The following is a 21,106-nucleotide window of genomic DNA, read 5'->3' on the forward strand; positions in this document are numbered from 1 at the left end:
AGCCAGTGCTGTATTGATAGCTACATTGCTCAGTACAGCTGTATAATGTCCTCCATGCTGCTGATACTTAAGGGGGGCGTTCTACAAAGAGATACAGAAGAGGATATCCTGGTCTTCTATTTGTACAGTGTATGGAAACATTATAGCAGCAGACTACAGCCACCAGCTCACAGATAGGGAAGAGATCCTGCTCTCCTATATGTACAGTGTATGGAGACATCATAGCAGTCTACGCCCACCAGCTCAGAGATAGAGAAGAGATCCTGCTCTCCTATGTATGCAGTGTATGAAGACGACATAGCAGCAGTCTACACCCACTAGCTCAGAGATAGAGAAGAGATCCTGCTCTCCTATGTGTGCAGTGTATGGGGACATCATAGCAGTCTACACCCTCCAGCTCAGAGATAGAGAAGAAGAGATCCTGCTCTCCTGTCTGTGCAGTGTATGGAGACATCACAGCAGCAGTCTACACCCACCAGCTCAGAGATAGAGAAGAGATCCTGCTCTCCTATGTGTACAGTGTATGGAGACATCAGAGCAGCAGTCTACACCCACCAGCTCAGAGATAGAGAAGAGATCCTGCTCTCCTATATATGCAGTGTATGGAAATATCATAGCAGCAGTCTACACCCACCAGCTCAGAGGTAGAGAAGAGATCCTGCTCTCCTATATATGCAGTGTATGGAGACATCATAGCAGCAGTCTACACCCACCAGCTCAGAGATACAGAAGAGGTCCTGCTCTCCTATGTGTACAGTGTATGGAGACATCATAGCAGCAGTCTACGCCCACCAGCTCAGATATAGAGAAAAGATCCTGCTCTCCTATGTGTGCAGTGTATGGAGACATCACAGCAGCAGTCTACACCCACCAGCTCAGAGATAGAGAAGAGATCCTGCTCCCCTATGTGTACAGTGTATGGAGACATCAGAGCAGCAGTCTACACCCACCAGCTCAGAGATAGAGAAGAGATCCTGCTCTCCTATATATGCAGTGTATGAAGACATCATAGCAGCAGTCTACACCCACCAGCTCAGAGATAGAGAAGAGATCCTGCTCTCCTATGTGTGTAGTGTATGGAGACATCATAGCAGCAGTCTACACCCACTAGCTCTGAGATAGAGAAGAGATCCTGCTCCACTATGTGTACAGTGTATGAAGACATCATAGCAGCGGTCTACACCCACCAGCTCAGAGATAGAGAAGAGATCCTGCTCTCCTATGTGTACAGTGTATGGAGACATCATAGCAGCAGTCTACACCCACCAGCTCCGAGATAGGGAAGAGATCCTGCTCTCCTATGTGTGTAGTGTATGGAGACATCATAGCAGCAGTCTACACCCACTAGCTCTGAGATAGAGAAGAGATCCTGCTCTCCTATGTGTACAGTGTATGAAGACATCATAGCAGCAGTCTACACCCACCAGCTCAGAGATAGAGAAGAGATCCTGCTCTCCTATGTGTGTAGTGTATGGAGACATCATAGCAGCAGTCTACACCCACCAGCTCAGAGATAGGGAAGAGATCCTGCTCTCCTATGTGTGTAGTGTATGGAGACATCATAGCAGCAGTCTACACCCACCAGCTCAGAGATAGAGAAGAGATCCTGCTCTCCTATGTGTACAGTGTATGGAGACATCATAGCAGTCTACACCCACCAGCTCAGAGATAGAGAAGAGATCCTGCTCTCCTATATGTACAGTGTATGGAGACATCATAGCAGCAGTCTACACCCACCAGCTCAGCGATAGAGAAGAGATCCTGCTCTCCTATGTGTGTAGTGTATGGAGACATCAGAGCAGCAGTCTACGCCCACCAGCTCAGATATAGAGAAGAGATCCTGCTCTCCTATGTGTACAGTGTATGGAGACATCATAGCAGCAGTCAACACCCACCAGCTCAGAAATAGAGAAGAGATCCTGCTCTCCTATGTGTACAGTGTATGGAGACATCATAGCAGCAGTCTACACCCACCAGCTCAGAGATAGAGAAGAGATCCTGCTCTCCTATGTGTACAGTGTATGGAAACATTATAGCAGCAGTCTACACCCACCAGCTCAGAGAAGACTGAGAATAAGAGATGGCGGCTGCTTGCTTTGGGTATGGGCATCTTTTCCACACTCAATCTTCTCTATGGGAAGAAAAGGGAGAAAAAGAAAAAAAAATGCGTTTTATAAATTTAACTAGAGAAAAAAAAACTCTTTAAAAAAAAAAATAAAAAAAAAATTTGAAAATAAGTGTTAAAAAAAACAGAGAAAAGATTGGGAATCCCTGCAGCTGCCCCGTTGTATGGCGGGGTACTTCTCATATGTGATGTGGTCAGCCCGTTAATCTTCCAGCGAGCACAGGGAATATGGTCTGCGCAGGCGGGTTATAATTACTGGGAGCTGGATAACGAAGATTAAGAAAATAAAGATATTTGTGGCCGGTCTCGGGGGAGTCTGATCAGACGGGAAGATTCCCAGCGCTGCGGGCACCTATCCCGTAAATATCCCGCAGAGGCATTTTGGTCTTATAAAGGAAATATCCGGAATGACGGAGATGGTGGAATTATCACCGGAGGAAACCGCAGGAATCATCTAATACAGCTGCAGCCAGATATCTGCTGGGAACAGGAGCGCTGCGGCCCCGGGGGGCCGGGGGGCAAATACTACTTATAGGTGCTAATGAGGTCAGGAGTGGAGTCCGCCGGAATCCATCCAGTTACCGGAATAGTGAGATGCTGTAGGTTTCCAGTTTCACCAAAGATTGCAGTATGAGGAGAGCCGCACATGAAGCCTAATTACCGCGGTCCTTCTTTACAGTGGCGAGAAAATTGTGCGTTTCCTTCACATCTGCAATACGATATTGCGAAGAAAAAAATTGCGACATGTCCTTTCTTTCTGCGATGTGCAATGTTTTTTTTTTATCACCCATATTTCCCTATGGAGCCTTTCTATCGCAACGCACAAACTTGCGATTTTCATTCAATGTTTTTGTAACATTAGAAAGTCCCATTGAATTTCACGCAAAAAAAAAAAAAGAATCGCTGCAAAATCGCGAGTAGCAGTGAGGTTTTTGCAAGAAAAAGCAGCATTGGCGCTCAAAAATCGTGGGGAAAAAAAGTTGCAATATTACCACAATTTTCTCGTGCGGATATTGCGATCGCCAGTATGAAGGAGCCCTAACGGAAAACTTGCAGTAAATAGGCACCTTGACGTTGAGTATTTGGGCGCAGATTTACTCACCGACCTGCTGTGGGTTTTATCCCTTATAGATTACGGGTCAGAACCTGCAGCATAAATGGACACATTTATAAAGAGCGCGTAATAATCTGCAGAGCATATCACTATGTACCTGCCAGGAGGTAGAGGGGACAGAGCGATGTTCTGCAGATCTCTAGAGGTGAGTAGTGGAATAATCTGCAGGATATATCACTATCAGGAGATAGAGGAGACAGAGCGATGCTCTGCAGGTGGAGCAGTCCAGCTCAGATCTGCCTGTAGTAGCGCCCCCTGCAGTATTGCTGCTGGCAGTGTGATGGGAAAGGTCTAGGGGGATGTTGCTTTAGGAAATCCTCCGTGTTGTGACAGCCGCCTCGCTGCGCTCACCCCGGAATCTCCCTCCTCCTTCCCCGGCCGCCGCGGTTTGTTCCTTCTTATCACTTACATTTCTTAGAAAATTGCTAAACGGTGTAAGAATCAGAAGCCGTAGCACGAGACGCCTGCTGGGACTTGTAGTTCTACACGATGGGAGTTGCCGTTGTAACATTTGCCTTGTTGTCCGGCGTCCACAGCCGGTATTCTGCATCCATCTCTTCTGGTTTTGGCTTCCACCCCCGATATTGTGTAACATCTTGTAGAATATCCCGCACCTCTGACAATAGCAAAACCTCAGCGCCAATCCGCAGCAAAATCCGCGTTTGGCCGTGTGGGTTGCGGTACGAAATTTCAAGATGGCAGATCCCACAAGGATATATTCCGCCGGTGTGTCGGCCCCCTTAGTCACTGGTGGCTTAATTTCAGCTCACTGAAAACTAAGTGACAAGCGAGCAATTTCTCACTCAGCGTAAGGAACTGCCTGTTCACAGCGAGTGGAGGCGGGCGGCGGGCAGATCTCCGGCGCGCTCCGCTTCCATCCTCCGAACGAACATCGCTCCTGTGAGAAAGCGATATTTATTGGCACGACTTTAGGACGCTCACTGACGATCTTGCCGTGTAGACGTGCCCTTAAAGCCGGTCTCACACGACCGGGTTTGAATTGCGCAATCCGTGATCATCACCTCTACGGACGATCCGTGGCATTCTGCACACATTCAAACAATAGACCATTTGCGCGTCCGCTCACATGCGCAAATTAAATCACAGCCTGTTCTATTTTAGTGCTGATTCCGCACGGACGGCTTCCATTGAAGTCAGTGGAATCCGTCCAATCTGTGGCCCGTCTGCAATTGGCATTACGGATAGGTCGTGGGTAGCCGTGTGATGACCAGCCGGGGACAGGGCCAGATTCCACATGTAGAATCTGACCTGTCCATATGAGACTGGCGTGATGCCCCTTCACATGAGCGCTGCGTATTTGCGGAACAAACCATGTTTTTTTTGAGCGCGGGTCGGCATATTTCACGCACGTTGATTTGCGCGCGGCGATTGAAAAGGCTAATTAATCTAATAGGCTCCAGATCTGTTCCCAAAAAATTGCATCGCACTTACATGCGAGTTTCACGCGGGTACGACGCAATGCGATTCCTACATTTGCCAATTGAGACATGCTTTTCACGCGTGTTAAAACCCTTCAGCCCTCATGTACTGCGATGCATTTTTCTCACAAAATGCGTCGCACTTGCAGGCAAAATAGCGAGTTTAAGAGTGCGATATCAATCTGCGAAATTCACAAGGACGGCCTCACGTGCGGATTGTGATGTAGAATTGAAAACGGCAGAATTCCATCCGCAATTCCACATCAAAATCCGCTTTTAGACCTGCGGATGTTGACAGCGGACTATTTCGCAGCCTCTTGTCAAGCAGTCCTTAGGGTGCGCTTACATATCCGGTATTTTGGGTGGATCCACGCCAAAGTCCGCATCAAACACTGCATCTTTCGATGCAGATTTTGGCGCAGACTTTCCGTAATTCCGCTACCTATAAACGCACCCTTACGTGGTAAAGTTGGTATTTGGAAATTCGATATTTCCACCACAGACATCCACCCAGAGGGTCGGCCTGTGGAAGCTCTCCGAGGTTTCTGGGACGTTTCTTGCCCGCCGTGATTTTGCGCGTCCGCCGCCTGTCCTGCTGCTCTGAGCCGCCACAGGCCATTCACATGCAGATTGCGGTGAGAATGTCACCCTACAGCCCCCAGTCCTGGGAGAGTCAGACAGAGGCGGAGGAAGGAGGGAGGGGGCAGCGAGAGCGAGGCCCGGGATGTGCCGCTGGAGTCTGAAGCTTCCAGCCACTTCCTGCTGGATAGATCCATGGCAGCAGAGGGAATTGCTGGGCTGTAAGGGGTTAAGCGCAGGTAATTGTGGGCAGGGCTGGGATTGCACTAGAAGGGATTATTATAGGGTGACCCTCATGATACATTGTAACGATTTGTACAGCAGCCAGAACTCTGTGCTGTTACAATGTAACCTTACAGCACTACATGAAGGATGCAGCATTACACAGACGCTGAGGGCACGGATCGGCCGAGACCCCCTGATATGATGAGAGACAGCTGAACCCCCAGACTGCAGCGACAGCTCGGAGACAGAGCGACCATTGTTTAGCCCTAATGTGTTTCCCCCAAACTCTCCCAGAAATGTCAGGGTAATTTTGAGAAGTGCAGAGTTCCTCCTAGAAGCGGCCGACCCATTATGTCTGCAGTCACTGTATCCTGTGTGCCAGGACAGGGGGGCCCCGGGGCCACTGCTGTTGTTGTCAGTGCAGGGAAAGGGACTCTTAATTTGCTTTATCTTTCCAGGTCGCAATCTGGTGTCAGTAATGAAGTGCGCGGGGGGCCGGGGCGGCCGGAGGTCTATACATACAGCATCAAGAAGAGCCTGAGCCAGAAATGTGAGTACTGGCAGTGGTTGGGAGTAGCGGAGTTGTGCGGAGCACTGGCAGTGGTTGGCAGTAGCGGAGTTGTGCGGAGCACTGGCAGTGGCCGGGAGCAGCGGAGTTGTGCGGAGCACTGGCAGTGGCCGGGAGCAGCGGAGTTGTGCGGAGCACTGGCAGTGGCCGGGAGCAGCGGAGTTGTGCGGAGCACTGGCAGTGGCCGGGAGCAGCGGAGTTGTGCGGAGCACTGGCAGTGGCCGGGAGCAGCGGAGTTGTGCGGAGCACTGGCAGTGGCCGGGAGTAACGCGGTTGTTTGTGACTAATGATTATATAGAGTACATTATATCTCATGATTGTATGTGGAGTGGGGCTATAAGGACAGGCCCTATGTGTGATAGTAATAAATCGTCTCTACTGGGCTGGTTCTCATCCTCTCGAGTATAGGCCATGTGTATGTCAGGACGGGCCCTCATGTAGACATAGTAGACATGTCAGCATGGGTCCTCACCCTCTTGTATATTGGGGATATGTATCTCAGAATATGACGAAAATGTCAGGACATGTATCTGGGGGACGTGAATTTCAGGACGGGTCCTCCTCCTGTATATGGGGGACGTGAGTTTCAGGACGGGTCCTCCTCCTGTATATGGGGGACGTGAGTTTCAGGACGGGTCCTCCTCCTGTATATGGGGGACGTGAGTTTCAGGACGGGTCCTCCTCCTGTACATGGGGGACGTGAGTTTCAGGACGGGTCCTCATCCTGTACATAGCGGTAGTGTAGGATGAGTCTTTACTGTTCAGTATGTATGGCACAGGTATGTGAGAATGGGTCCTTATCTGCCTGTATATAGGGGACGGGTCCTCACCTCTTGTATAAAGAGGACATGTATGTCAGAATGAGCCCTCCTGTACATAAGGGATGTGTATGTCGAGATCCTTGTAGACTGTATCCTCTCCCAGTATGTAGGGGTGTATAGGATGGGTCGTCCTGCTGTATATAGGGGACAGGTCTCTGTTCCTTTCTATAGATGTGATTCTTCATGTATATTAATGTTTTTTTCTCATTCTTGTTGCAGTTTTTTCCTCCGGCTCGCACGGCGCTGAAGACGGAGTTATTTATGACGACGTAGCGTGTGAACACGACGACACCAAGTATGGTGAGAAATAACGTTATAATCCCACTTTATGACAAATGATCCGACGGAACGTCTGCCTGGTCATGGGGCTTGTGAGGCGCATTCACACCGGACGGCCTTCTTGCAGCAAAACTGTCTGCATTTGTTTTATTGCCGATTCAGCAAAAAACACATAGTTCCCGGTGTGCCCCATGTGAATGTACTCCTATAGTCAAATTCCTTTAGTCTGGCATCCCCAGGAGCCGGCAGGTGTGAGATTCCCAAACCCCTTTCCACGCTACAGGATGGCACACGGTAGGGCCACCTGAGCCCTGCGGCGGCTTCCACGCTACAGGATGGCACACGGTAGGGCCACCTGAGCCCTGCGGCGGCTTCCACGCTACAGGATGGCACACGGTAGGGCCACCTGAGCCCTGCGGCGGCTTCCACGCTACAGGATGGCACACGGTAGGGCCACCTGAGCCCTGCGGCTTCTTCCACGCTACAGGATGGCACACGGTAGGGCCACCTGAGCCCTGCGGCTTCTTCCACGCTACAGGATGGCACACGGTAGGGCCACCTGAGCCCTGCGGCTTCTTCCACGCTACAGGATGGCACACGGTAGGGCCACCTGAGCCCTGCGGCTTCTTCCACGCTACAGGATGGCACACGGTAGGGCCACCTGAGCCCTGCGGCTTCTTCCACGCTACAGGATGGCACACGGTAGGGCCACCTGAGCCCTGCGGCTTCTTCCACGCTACAGGATGGCACACGGTAGGGCCACCTGAGCCCTGCGGCTTCTTCCACGCTACAGGATGGCACACGGTAGGGCCACCTGAGCCCTGCGGCTTCTTCCACGCTACAGGATGGCACACGGTAGGGCCACCTGAGCCCTGCGGCTTCTTCCACGCTACAGGATGGCACACGGTAGGGCCACCTGAGCCCTGCGGCTTCTTCCACGCTACAGGATGGCACACGGTAGGGCCACCTGAGCCCTGCGGCTTCTTCCACGCTACAGGATGGCACACGGTAGGGCCACCTGAGCCCTGCGGCTTCTTCCACGCTACAGGATGGCACACGGTAGGGCCACCTGAGCCCTGCGGCTTCTTCCACGCTACAGGATGGCACACGGTAGGGCCACCTGAGCCCTGCGGCTTCTTCCACGCTACAGGATGGCACACGGTAGGGCCACCTGAGCCCTGCGGCTTCTTCCACGCTACAGGATGGCACACGGTAGGGCCACCTGAGCCCTGCGGCTTCTTCCACGCTACAGGATGGCACACGGTAGGGCCACCTGAGCCCTGCGGCTTCTTCCACGCTACAGGATGGCACACGGTAGGGCCACCTGAGCCCTGCGGCTTCTTCCACGCTACAGGATGGCACACGGTAGGGCCACCTGAGCCCTGCGGCTTCTTCCACGCTACAGGATGGCACACGGTAGGGCCACCTGAGCCCTGCGGCTTCTTCCACGCTACAGGATGGCACACGGTAGGGCCACCTGAGCCCTGCGGCTTCTTCCACGCTACAGGATGGCACACGGTAGGGCCACCTGAGCCCTGCGGCTTCTTCCACGCTACAGGATGGCACACGGTAGGGCCACCTGAGCCCTGCGGCTTCTTCCACGCTACAGGATGGCACACGGTAGGGCCACCTGAGCCCTGCGGCTTCTTCCACGCTACAGGATGGCACACGGTAGGGCCACCTGAGCCCTGCGGCTTCTTCCACGCTACAGGATGGCACACGGTAGGGCCACCTGAGCCCTGCGGCTTCTTCCACGCTACAGGATGGCACACGGTAGGGCCACCTGAGCCCTGCGGCTTCTTCCACGCTACAGGATGGCACACGGTAGGGCCACCTGAGCCCTGCGGCTTCTTCCACGCTACAGGATGGCACACGGTAGGGCCACCTGAGCCCTGCGGCTTCTTCCACGCTACAGGATGGCACACGGTAGGGCCACCTGAGCCCTGCGGCTTCTTCCACGCTACAGGATGGCACACGGTAGGGCCACCTGAGCCCTGCGGCTTCTTCCACGCTACAGGATGGCACACGGTAGGGCCACCTGAGCCCTGCGGCTTCTTCCACGCTACAGGATGGCACACGGTAGGGCCACCTGAGCCCTGCGGCTTCTTCCACGCTACAGGATGGCACACGGTAGGGCCACCTGAGCCCTGCGGCTTCTTCCACGCTACAGGATGGCACACGGTAGGGCCACCTGAGCCCTGCAACTTCTTCCACGCTACAGGATGGCACACGGTAGGGCCACCTGAGCCCTGCAACTTCTTCCACGCTACAGGATGGCACACGGTAGGGCCACCTGAGCCCTGCGGCTTCATTCACACAGTTTCTGGATTAAAGGAATTTCTGTAGACGTGTTACCATAATACGTCGAGGATCAGAGAACGGGGGGCTGGATCCCCTTGTATTCAATAAGAAGCCCCTCTACTCTCACTGGTCCACTTTCCTCCTCAGCTCATACAAGGTCGTTGTCTTGCAGGACTGGGACAAAACCTGATCTACGAGAACATCCAGCGTGACGGTTGCGTGGGCGACTTCGAGGACACTGGCTGGAGCTCCAGCGAATTTGAGAGCTATAGTGAAGACTCTGAGGCAGAAGAGGTGCAGAGGAAGACGAAACCTGCAAAACCCTTTGTAGCGTTTCAGCCCAAGGTACCGTAACAGGAAATCGCTTACTACAGGTAGCGCCACTTGTTTCTTTTGCCATAGGCCAACCCACAACCGTACACCATAGTAGTGAAGACAGGGATGTCCACCATCATGGCAGGCCCATATGGGGAGTGCTGGCTGCTTGGGCATACTCCCCATACAGTGGGATGTCCCATCAGTGGTCCAGCACTGCATGAAGGTGCAGGGACTCATAATAGTGATGGCTGGGTGTGGAAATGCTGCAGCTTCATCATGGATTCTACCTTTTCATCCGAAAGGAAGAAATTTGCGCAGAAAATCTGCAGCAGTTTTATGAAATCTCACCCACCCTGCCGGCACGGAAAAATGCAGCGGATATTCCACAGTAAGATCTGCAACATTTGCGCAACATGTGAACGTGCCCAACGACGGAAATATACTGGCCTCTCCTGTTCTGTGATGTGTGTTACCCAAAACACATGAGCGGGGTCCCCTACTCAGGACCCCCCTCTATATCCGAGAGGGCAGATCCACTTAGTGACAGCAGCTCCCGTCCCGGCGAACCGCCTTCCACCGCAGCACGCCTACGCAATCTGCATAACCGAACAGTAATTATATACCATGAGCTACGCAAACTGCGTAACGCGCCAAACTGTCATTCAGCGCGGTACATAAACAGATGTAGCATGAATACATTTGTATACGTATGTCATGGTGATCACTGATGCGCTGCAGTTATACCCGCACCATCACCACAGTAGCCCAATGGTGACTGGCTGAAACGGCCGGGATCAGAAGGAACTCTGATCCTGGCTATTTAACCCCTTAGATGCCGTGGTTAGCACTGGCAGGGGGTTGTATTGCAGGACGGTTGTTCACGTGAATGTCTTCCTACGAACGTCCTACAATACAACCCCCTGCCAGTGCTAACCACGGCATCTAAGGGGTTAAATAGCCAGGATCAGAGTTCCTTCCGATCCCGGCCGTTTCAGCCAGTCACCATTGGGCTACTGTGGTGATGGTGCGGGTATAACTGCAGCGCATCAGTGATCACCATTACGTACGTATACAAATGTAGTATTTATGCTACATCGGTTTATGTACCGCGCTGAATGACAGTTTGGCGCGTTATGCAGTTTGCGTAGCTCATGGTATATAATTACCGATGGGTTACGCACATTGCGTAGGCGTGCTGCGGTAATGGTAGGGCGTGCCACAGAATTAAACTTGACAAGTGCTACAACTTCACCATTTTATTTTTTCAACAGGTGAAAAGTTAAATAAATGTTTTGCACCGGCTAAAAAAAAAAAAAAGGCGCAGCCAAAAAAAACCGTATGCGATATTCAAACGTGTTTATTTGATGCAATCATCGACCCCAATGTGCGAGTTCAGCAGCGTCCGAGAACGCTTCAGCGCTGTATGAGGGAAAGGCCGGCAGCTTATTAATACTTTCAGCTTCACTTCTCACCACTTTCAAAATCTCTGCTTGCTTATAGTGAATAGATACATTCCTGCTAACTTACAGAGGCTGAAATGCCAATAGACCCAATCCTTCTGACAGCTGAGGGTTTGTTACAAATGTATCCAGTTTCTACAAGCCTCTGTGAGCTGCAGCCTCCAAGCTGACATGTTACCTGCACCGATACACTGTAACAAATATCAAGCCAAGAGGTAACACTTTCCCTGCTACTAGCCGCCTGTTTTCTTCACTCACATGAAGCTACATCTTAGAAATTGGCCGCTGGCGTTGGCACAAGACGGACGAGGGCAAAGTTGGGCAAATGGAGATGCCAGTTAGATTTATTACAGAACTATCCAACCTACCGGGATGGTGACTGTCAGCGTGCTCACTCAGTGCCCTATAATGCAGTACAGGCAGCTGCCAGCAGGGGTCAGGCCACCAGTGACCCCATAATATAGTCCAGGATGGAGCGACCTCCTCCCTGGGTGTCGGGTTGGGGCTGGGCTGTTAATATTACTGCAGATTCCACCACTGAGCTCAGATGTGTCGCTGCGGACGACCGCTTACATGGAAGGAACGATTACATGCAAAACCTTTAGTTCATGGACAGTCCCTTGTCTGAGTACAGAACAGGAGCACCCCCTAGTGGTCGTTTGGGATACTTGCTGTCTGGCCTGCACAATAAAAAGTTTAGACCCTGTAAAACCCGTTCTTACTAAACTGAATGACCCCTTTATTAGAACCCTGGCGTCTCACGATTGGCGCTTCCCTGTATGGACCCCGCAGTGCAGCATAAAGTCACGTGACGAGTTCTCCGTGGATCAGTTTCAGTGTGAATCCACATTGGATGGGGAAATCCAGCACTCTGAGCGACTTCCAACGAGGCCGGGACATCGGACTAGCCGACCGGGATTTCACTTCAAACCAATGGGGGAGGTTTATCATGTAACGGTGTGAAGAGTATACAGAGAATGGCGCGATCAAGGGAAACATCCAGCTAGAGGGGGTCGTGTGGACGGAAACAGTTTATCATTGAAGGGGTCAGAGGAGGATGTCAGGAATCATTCTATCAGCTGGTCAGAACACGTCAGCACCGTCATCTAATCTGCAGCAACTACAAGAAGCTTCCTGTCCGCAGGGGCCGATATTCCTACAGAACGATTTCATCATCTAGTGTAATCTACACCACGATGAACTGCTGCGGTTCCGAAGGTCAAAGGGGTCCAACACGCTACTAGTTGGGGGTCTCCTACACATCCCAGGGGGATCACTCGTACCTGAAGATGGCGCTCATGCACATAACCCAAGCCACTGTCTGTTTTTCATCACTTCCAGCACTTTAGGAGATGAACCGGGAAGCTCCAGAGCAGCGCTCACACTGCAGTGCTATTACATCTTCTTGGCCCTGGAATCATTGGATTCAGTTATCATTCATTATTACTTTGGCCTCAGGTGATGCTTTTTCTTGAGTTTTTCCTTAAAGCGAACCTCCGATCCTGGAGAAACAAAGATGGCCGCACCGCTTCTCTGACTACCTGAGGCACGCTGTACATTATTATTCATCATCTCTGATTGGCCAGTGCGTTCCATGTGAGCAGAGCTGACCAGTCAGAGCAGCATGTAGGGTCTTAGACTACCCATACATATTAATGTACAGCGTGCCTCAGGTAGTCACAGAGGCGGCGCGGCCATCTTTGATTCTCCAGGATCGGAGGGTCTCTTTAACATTGGTGATTAGTTCGTTTCACCAAATCAATAATTAGCACATTTTCTTTAAGACGCGACCTGTTGGGGTTCCTTGAAGACTGGATTGGGCGCCCCCTAGTTAGCAACAACCCATTGCCCCATCCCTTTATGATCACCAGAACTGGGATATTTGGGTGTCCTCTGACTCTACATGTTCTGTGTTCTTGACATGTTGCTTCTGTGTAGCACGTATTAACCCCTTACTAACTGTGGGGTGCCGCTGTGTGCTTACCGCTCGGCTTACGCTGCTTCTCCTCTCTCTTTTTCCGTCTTCCTGCCTGTCTTGCTTTCTGCCTGCAGCTTTCACCAGACCTTAATAGACTAAAGGAGAGGTACAGCCAGACTAAGAGAGACCTCCTGGCTCTTAGGGTCAGGAGAAGAGACGTCCGTGAGCTGAAACACAGATACAACAGCAAGGTACAATGTTCTCCATGTGTGAATCCGCCACCCTCCTGCAGTAAGGCTCAGGGATCTCCTCAAGGGCCAAGGTTGAAGGCTAGACAGAATCTACATTCACTGCCAACTACCGGTATATAGTGATATGGAGCATGCTGGTATAACCTGGGTATCGCCTGTATATAATTATATATGTACAGCTGGTATAAGATATACATCTCCTGCATATAGTGATATGGAGCATGCTGGTATAACCTGGGTATCTCCTGTATATTATATATGTACAGCTGGTATAAGTTATCCATCTCCTATATATAGTGATATGGAGCATGCTGGTATAACCTGGGTATCTCCTGTATATAATTATATATGTACAGCTGGTATAAGGTATACATTCTGTATATAGTGATATGGACCATGCTGGTATAACCTGGGTATCTCCTGTATATTATATATGTACAGCTGGTATAAGTTATCCATCTCCTATATATAGTGATATGGAGCATGCTGGTATAACCTGGGTATCTCCTGTATATAATTATATATGTACAGCTGGTATAAGGTATACATTCTGTATATAGTGATATGGACCATGCTGGTATAACCTGGGTATCTCCTGTATATAATTATATATGTACAGCTGGTATAAGATATACATCTCCTGCATATAGTGATATGGAGCATGCTGGTATAACCTGGGTATCTCCTGTATATTATATATGTACAGCTGGTATAAGTTATACATCTCCTGTATATAGTGATATGGGGCATGCTGGTATAACCTGGGTATCTCATGTATATAATTATATATATACAGCTGGTATATAGTGATATGGAGCGTGCTGGTATAACCTGGGTATCTCCTGTATATATATACACAGCTGGTATAAGTTATACATCTCCCTGTACATAGTGATATGGAGCATGCTGGTATAACCTGGGTATCTCCTGTATATAATTATATATGTGCAGCTGGTATAAGTTATACATCTCCTGTATATAGTGATCTGGAGCATGCTGGTATAACCTGGGTATCTCCTGTATATAATTATATATGTACAGCTGGTATAAGGTATACATCTCCCTGTATATAGTGATATGGACCATGCTGGTATAACCTGGGTATCTCCTGTATATAATTATATATATACAGCTGGTATAAGTTATACATCCTGTATATAGTGATATGGAGCGTGCTGGTATAACCTGGGTATCTCCTGTATATAATTATATATTGTAGCAGTGTCTACGTTGGGAGGGTGGGGGTCGGTGAAGTCACAGAGGCTCACTTACTCCAGATAACAGTTCAAGTTGCTCTTTATTTTCAGTATTAACAAAGTGACCCAAAGAAAATCAGTGGCCACTGACGTCACGAGAGCTCAGTGCAAAACAGAACACAAAACAAACCACAACCCAGCGGGCGCCAGCTATACATCAGGTCCTTCTCACCCAAGATTAGCCTGCAGCTTATGTTGCTCAGGACCCCACAGTAGTCGCACTCACTCCCAGGCGTTGATCAGGGCTGCACAGCCTTGCAGTCTTCTATGTCTCAGTAATGAGCTCAGGGTTTTCAGCTGAAGTCACTGGGACCCACAAGAAAGTCCTGGACAGGACCCCTACCTCACCCAGGCCAAGTGTCCAGCACCTTCCCATTTACCTGTCCACAATATGTACAGCTGGTATAAGTTATACATCCTGTATATAGTGATATGGAGCATGCTGGTATAACCTGCGTATTTCCTGTATATAATTATATATGTATAGTGGTATATGTTATACATCCCCTGTATGTGTTTGCTGTAGTGCTGGTATAACCTGGGCATCTCTTGAACATAGTGATATGGAGCATGCTGGTATAACCTGGGTATTTCCTGTATATAATTATATATGTCCAGCTGGTATAAGTCATACATCCTGTATGTAGTGATATGGAGCATGTTGGTATGACCTGGGTATCTGCTGTATGCGTTTGCTGTAGTGCTGGTATAACCTGGGTATAGTGATATGGAGCATGTTGGTATAACCTGGGTATCTCCTATATATAATTATTTATGTACAGCTGGTATACGTTATACATCTCCTGTATATAGTGATATGGAGCATGCTGGTATAACCTGGGTATCTCCTGTATGTGTTTGCTGTAGTGCCGGCAGCTCTTTATGTCTGACAAGTGAAACCTAATTTAACGATTTAATGATCCGTCACTGATAGGCTGTAAAGTTAATAGCGGACCTGGGAGAGACGTGTCCCCCCCACTACATATGCGCTGCCCTCCTCCTTCTGTAGTCATACGTGTGTATTGTCTTCTCATGTTGTTGTATTAATACCGCCATGTGGATCGTGTATTTTCTGTGTTCTGCAGATGACGCAGTTGATGAAAGCGGCCCGTAGCGGAACCAAGGACGGACTGGAGAAGACGCGGATCGCCGTCATGCGGAAAGTGACCTTCCTGCAGCGCAAGGAAACGACCGGTACGAAACTTGTATTTCAAGCTCCTTCCACTTGTTTCATAATGCCACGGGTTCAATCCCCCTGTATCGCGAGGTAACCGTGCCAATCCTCCGCTTTACACCATGTCTTCCATTGAACTGAAAAGCTTAGGATATACACTGAATGGCGACGTTATTAGGGCTCCTCCCATCTGGAAGCGCACTGGACTCCTTTTGGCACCCCAGCAATTCATCGTGGTGTGGATTCCACTTGGTAATGAAATCGTTCTACAGGAATATCGGCCCCTGCGGACAGGAAGCTTCCTGTAGTTGGCGCAGATTAGACGGAGGTGCTGACATGTTCTGACCTGCTGACAGGAAGGGGTCAGCGATTCATGCCGCTTGCGCCAAATTCTGACCTCCCATCAGCACGGGGAACAGAAATCTTTACCCATCTGACAGGAGATGTTTTTCCGCTGCTCAGTGATACAATTTTTGCGCTCTTTTGCCCGCTGGAGTCTCGTCTCTCTTAGATACAATGGCGCTGGAACTGGTGGTCTGCGGTTATAGGCCATCCGTGCCAACGTGACATTTCTCTTCTACCAGAAGTGATTAACGGTCCATATATACATATGACATCACATTGTCCCATTTCTGCTTTTATATCCCATCATCTACTCCAGTCACATCCAGAGCTGCATTCACATTACTACTGCCTGACATCAGCTCTCAACGTTGCCCTTGCCGGTTCAGACTCTTTAGGACTCATTCACACGGTCGTATTACACACGCAATCTATGGGTTCATTCACGTGAACCAATACACGGCATGTCCTATTTTGGTACGTGTTACATGCTACAATAGGACATGGAGGTGAATGGGCCGGCACAAATACGTATTCACTGCATCTTGGACACCAAATACGGGGGCACGTCCGCATAGAAAAACCCGCAGAAGCAGGTGAAATACGCAGACGTAAGTGATTTTCACTCGCTGTGTATTTATGCGACCTCAATACGCTTACACTCTTGTGAATGAGCCCTTCCAGCCACTTTACAGTTATAGGTGTGTTTGTCATTGTGTTGAACGTGCGATGGAATTACGCAAATACTGAATGCGGGAAAATTCTCCGTAGAATAGTAAAACAAATACAACCCCGTATAGCGAGGAGCAATATATCATCTGTAGGCGCTACCAGAGCTCTGGTGCAGATGACCAGCGGGTACGGCTGCGTTCACACTTGGCGTTTTTAGTGCGTTTCTGAACCAGAGCAAGCAAAAAAAAAAATAGAACTGCCTTGAAAATCGTGTGAGCGCCGAAGGATTCTCCATTGTTAAAACCGCATCAATAAACAGCATGTAGTTATCGAAAATCACATAGTTTTTTTGCGGAAGAACCGGAATTAAAAACCGCAGCAGAGATGCCATGTGTGTGCGCAGCCTTAGGGTGCATTCACACGGGCCAGAAAGTCGTGCGGGTTCCATGCATTGCGAGATGCACACAAATACAACCCATTATATGCAATGTGTACAGTTACGCGGGCGAGGCTTCTCAGCAGGGAGGCTGTCTGTCTCTCAGCAGGGATGCTGAGAGACAAAGATTGTAGCATGTTCGTGCGAGTGTCGCACAAGGGTAGAACGTGCAGATGTACAACACACATCGCACAAAACACGGACGGCGTTCACACGGATTGATGAACATTCTTACAAGTGTTCACGGCCAACTGGGTAAATGATTCCTGTCCAGTCGGCCCCCATTTATTAGAATGATGTCCGTTCAGCTTCCAGTATATGGGTAGCACGTTTCCCGGAAGAAATAGCATGCTGCGCCATTTCCTCCAGGATTACCTGCCAGGCCTGTACCAGCGGCTGCGACAAAGATGAGAACAGAACTAAGGCTTTCAGTAAAATTAACACAACGACCAACAGAGGAAAATAAAGCGATTCATAGAATGCCGCAGAAGCCATGATTGTCCGCGGACGCTAAACGGTCATTTCACTTACGCTCATGAGAGACCGCCTCCATCTGGACAGAAAACGGGGACCTCCTAGATCTCTAAAGGCGGGAACACTCCTCATCACCTCCTCAGTTCCTGCCCTCTCTGTTGGGCCTCGCTCCCCCCAAATCCGGTGGACACAGAGGTTACCTGTCCGGTATCAGCCCCCTCATGGAGCCGCAGGGTAAGCCCCTATTCTCCCCTGCAGCAAGTGGTCTTCTCCCTGGAGGTCAGTAAGGGAAAGATCCCCCTCCTGCATAGACGACGGCGGCGGCTTGCTGTGCTGCCCCACCTGGACCGGAGGTTTGCAGTTTGTGGTCTCTTGCTTACCTGGGGCTGCCATTAGCAGGTGGAGTTTCAGGTGTGCTAAACTGGGTGACGCCTGCTATCCCCACTGATTGGAGTGTGGGGGAAGCAATGGCCGCCTTCTTAGAGGATCTCCAGGCAGTCCAGGGTGGAGTCGGCTTGGATGAGGGATTGGATTGTGACTTTGCCTTATTCACACGAGCGCATATACGGCGCGTTTTTATGCCCGACTGTATATACGTGACCATCTCAGGCATTGGCTTCCGATGTATTTGTTCACACGGGCGATTATACGGCGTGTAGAAATGTCAACCTGCTGAAAATAGAACATACGCGATCAAAATACGCGCCGACGCATATACGGTGGCCAAAAAGACAGTTCTGAAAAGTATGAACAGGCGAGACTACGCCAACAAGCTCTGGCCGTGATCGTCGAAAAACGTCCTTTCCGGCAATTATACTCCGCTGACGTTCAGATGTAAATACGCCTACGCTCCTGTGAATAAGCCCTAAAGCCGTTTTCAGATAAGCGTATTTTTAGGCGTCCGTAGTACGGATGTGTCAGAGATGAGGTTACAGCCGGCGGTCAGCCATGTTGGATCTGTTTCCGTTTCCATATATTTCGTTTTCTACCGGGCAAATAACGATTCGTATTTACCCAACAGAAAGTAATAGCAATATGGAGACCAAGGCCTATGCCCACGAGCGTGTCTTCACCGTGTGTTATGCGTGCGTTGCACGGCCACGTGATACGCCGTGATTTGAGTCAATGGACTTCATTGCTCAAGATAAATAAATGGCAGCATGCTGTGTTTCTCGGCGCACCACGCAGTGTGACCCCTATATATTGGTATAGGCTGGCTTCAAAAAGCCTGAACAAAAACTGCTTGTGTGACAGCACCCTACCCCTGCAAGAATGAGGGGGATGCCCGCTGCACGCCCAGACCCCGGACCTGCTGACGGCACAGTAGTCGGACTCTTCAGAAGGCTGTGGGCTCGCTCTCCCACAGAAATGGTACGGACAGATTTTGAGAGGTGTCAGCAGACGACGGTGTGTGCTGCCCTTGCTAGAGGAGCCTGCAGGAACGGGGGTCCGGGTGAGTATGAGACACAGCTCCCCAGACCCCATATAAGCTAAACTATAAGTATCATAACTCAGTTTCTGGTCCTTACAGTTGGTAAAAGGTTCCTTTTAAGGGGGTTTTACAGGATAAATCATCAGTAATCTATTGGTGGGGATCTGCCACTTAGGATCCCTGCCGATCTGCTGATTGAAGAGGCCATGGTGCTCGCATGAGCGCCGCAGCCTCTTCTTGGGCCTGTGGTGTCATGTTCATTGGTCACATGACCTGGGAGCAGCCATTCAAGTGAATGGGATTGAGCTGCAGTACCAGGCATGACCTCTATACAATATACAGGGCTGTGCCTGGTATGGACTGAAGTGACAGCAGTGTTCACCGGAGCGCCGCTGTAACTTCTATCAGCTCATTGTCAGAGGTCCCGAGGGGCGGACCCCCAACGATTACAGGACAGGTTATTAAAAGTATACACCTGGAAAACCCGCTTTCTGGTTGATGATCTCTAACCGAGTTCCTTTTAAAGCCCTGACTTTTCTTCCATTAGAATCCTGATCAGTAGAATAAGTTTTTGTCACCCCACCCCCCCCCAACTACTAGTGTATTTGGGGCCATGTGCTATCTGTTATACTCCATTGTACATCTGTCCGCACGGGCAATTCTAACCAGACGCCGCCAGTCGTGATCATTAATCACCCATTCTCGACTGTGGGTGATATGCACAGTCTGTGACGTACCTCCGGTACACGCGTGACACTGCGGAGAGAGTAATCGTAAACGCCTGGACAACTTCAGAAATGGAACGTCCCATCCGTCTGTAAGACCGCTTGTGGAGTCTCGCTAGCACGTTATTAGTGGGCTCTCAAATCCAGCGAGCAATTAGCCTTCGGTAGAAAAGAAACTTTCGTTGCCTCCAGAGTTATTGGTCTAGTTTATTCTCAACGGATGTAAGAGAAACAACAGAATTACTTACCGCTATCCCATTACTTCTGGCACTGGGATGGGACGTCCATCTGGTTGACGGAAGCGCTCCAGTTGGAACATCGGTGGTAGAGCGGACCGATCCTTCCATAAACGTTATTGGTGGGCTCTCAAATCCAGTGAGCAATTAGCCTTCAGTAGAAAAAAAAACTTGGCCCCTTCCCCAAAGTTATTGATCCAGCTTATTCTCAATGGACGCTAGAGAAATAACAGAATTACCTACCGATAATCCGTGTCCCACGAGCCGGCGGCGGCAGCGGCGCTTTATTCTCTGGATCATCTGCTGCGTCTTTCCACGAACAGGGAAGTGATCTGTGAGTCACGGCGTAAATCTCCGCTGTCAGCATACAGGACCTCCTGCTCTTCCTCCTCCGACACCCAAGCCCTCAGTCAGTGCAGCCGAGGCACCGGCCATGTATGCCGACACTCACACCAGTAGCGTGGCCCTCCGGCTCAGCTGGGGGAGGGTCAGACCTTCAAAGTGGTTGCGGAGGTCACAATCCAAGAAGTCGGTGTCAGAGAGCGATGCCAACACGGAAGAGAGCATCTCCTCGGGTAACTGCCATCCGCCACCCCCTCATCAGCGCCCCCTGGATGTCTCCTACTTCATGCACTCTTTCTTCTTGCAGGAGATTCGGAGGAAGAAGAGATGGGCTTCCTGGAAGTAAGCGGACTGGATCTGGACATGGCCCCCCCACCGTCGGAGCTGGGGCCAATGCCAGAGGGGCTCAGTGCCCAGCAGGTGAGAGCTGGGTTAGGTGGCACGTTGTGCTCGCTGTTCTAGGGCGGAAGCAGATAACTTAGCGTTGTGTGTCTTACAGGTTCTGCGGCGTCACATCCTGTCCTCCATTGTACAGAGCGAGCGGAGCTACGTGGAGTCTTTGCAGCGGGTTTTGCAGGTAAGTCCATCCTCTCTGCATATTACAATTTATACAGGGTAG

The 21,106-nt window shown here is 50.2% G+C and overlaps 1 protein-coding gene across 5 annotated transcripts in view; it reads left to right on the forward strand.

Annotated features, from left to right (window-relative positions):
• The window catches only part of ARHGEF10L (Rho guanine nucleotide exchange factor 10 like), a 93,463-nt gene that overhangs the window by 37,207 nt on the left and 35,150 nt on the right, over window positions 1-21,106 (forward strand). For 4 of the 5 annotated variants that reach the window (XM_066606346.1, XM_066606344.1, XM_066606345.1 and 1 more), the window contains exons 5-11: window positions 5,941-6,032; window positions 7,091-7,171; window positions 9,624-9,796; window positions 13,282-13,398; window positions 15,740-15,848; window positions 20,795-20,907; window positions 20,987-21,064. In XM_066606346.1, coding sequence (XP_066462443.1) covers window positions 5,941-6,032; window positions 7,091-7,171; window positions 9,624-9,796; window positions 13,282-13,398; window positions 15,740-15,848; window positions 20,795-20,907; window positions 20,987-21,064 — 763 coding nt within the window. The remainder of the gene's footprint in view (window positions 1-5,940; window positions 6,033-7,090; window positions 7,172-9,623; window positions 9,797-13,281; window positions 13,399-15,739; window positions 15,849-20,794; window positions 20,908-20,986; window positions 21,065-21,106) is intronic. The other variant, XM_066606347.1, reaches the window with a different exon arrangement.

Source organism: Eleutherodactylus coqui, chromosome 6 (assembly GCF_035609145.1).
Source record: "Eleutherodactylus coqui strain aEleCoq1 chromosome 6, aEleCoq1.hap1, whole genome shotgun sequence".
Taxonomy (NCBI): domain Eukaryota; kingdom Metazoa; phylum Chordata; class Amphibia; order Anura; family Eleutherodactylidae; genus Eleutherodactylus; species Eleutherodactylus coqui.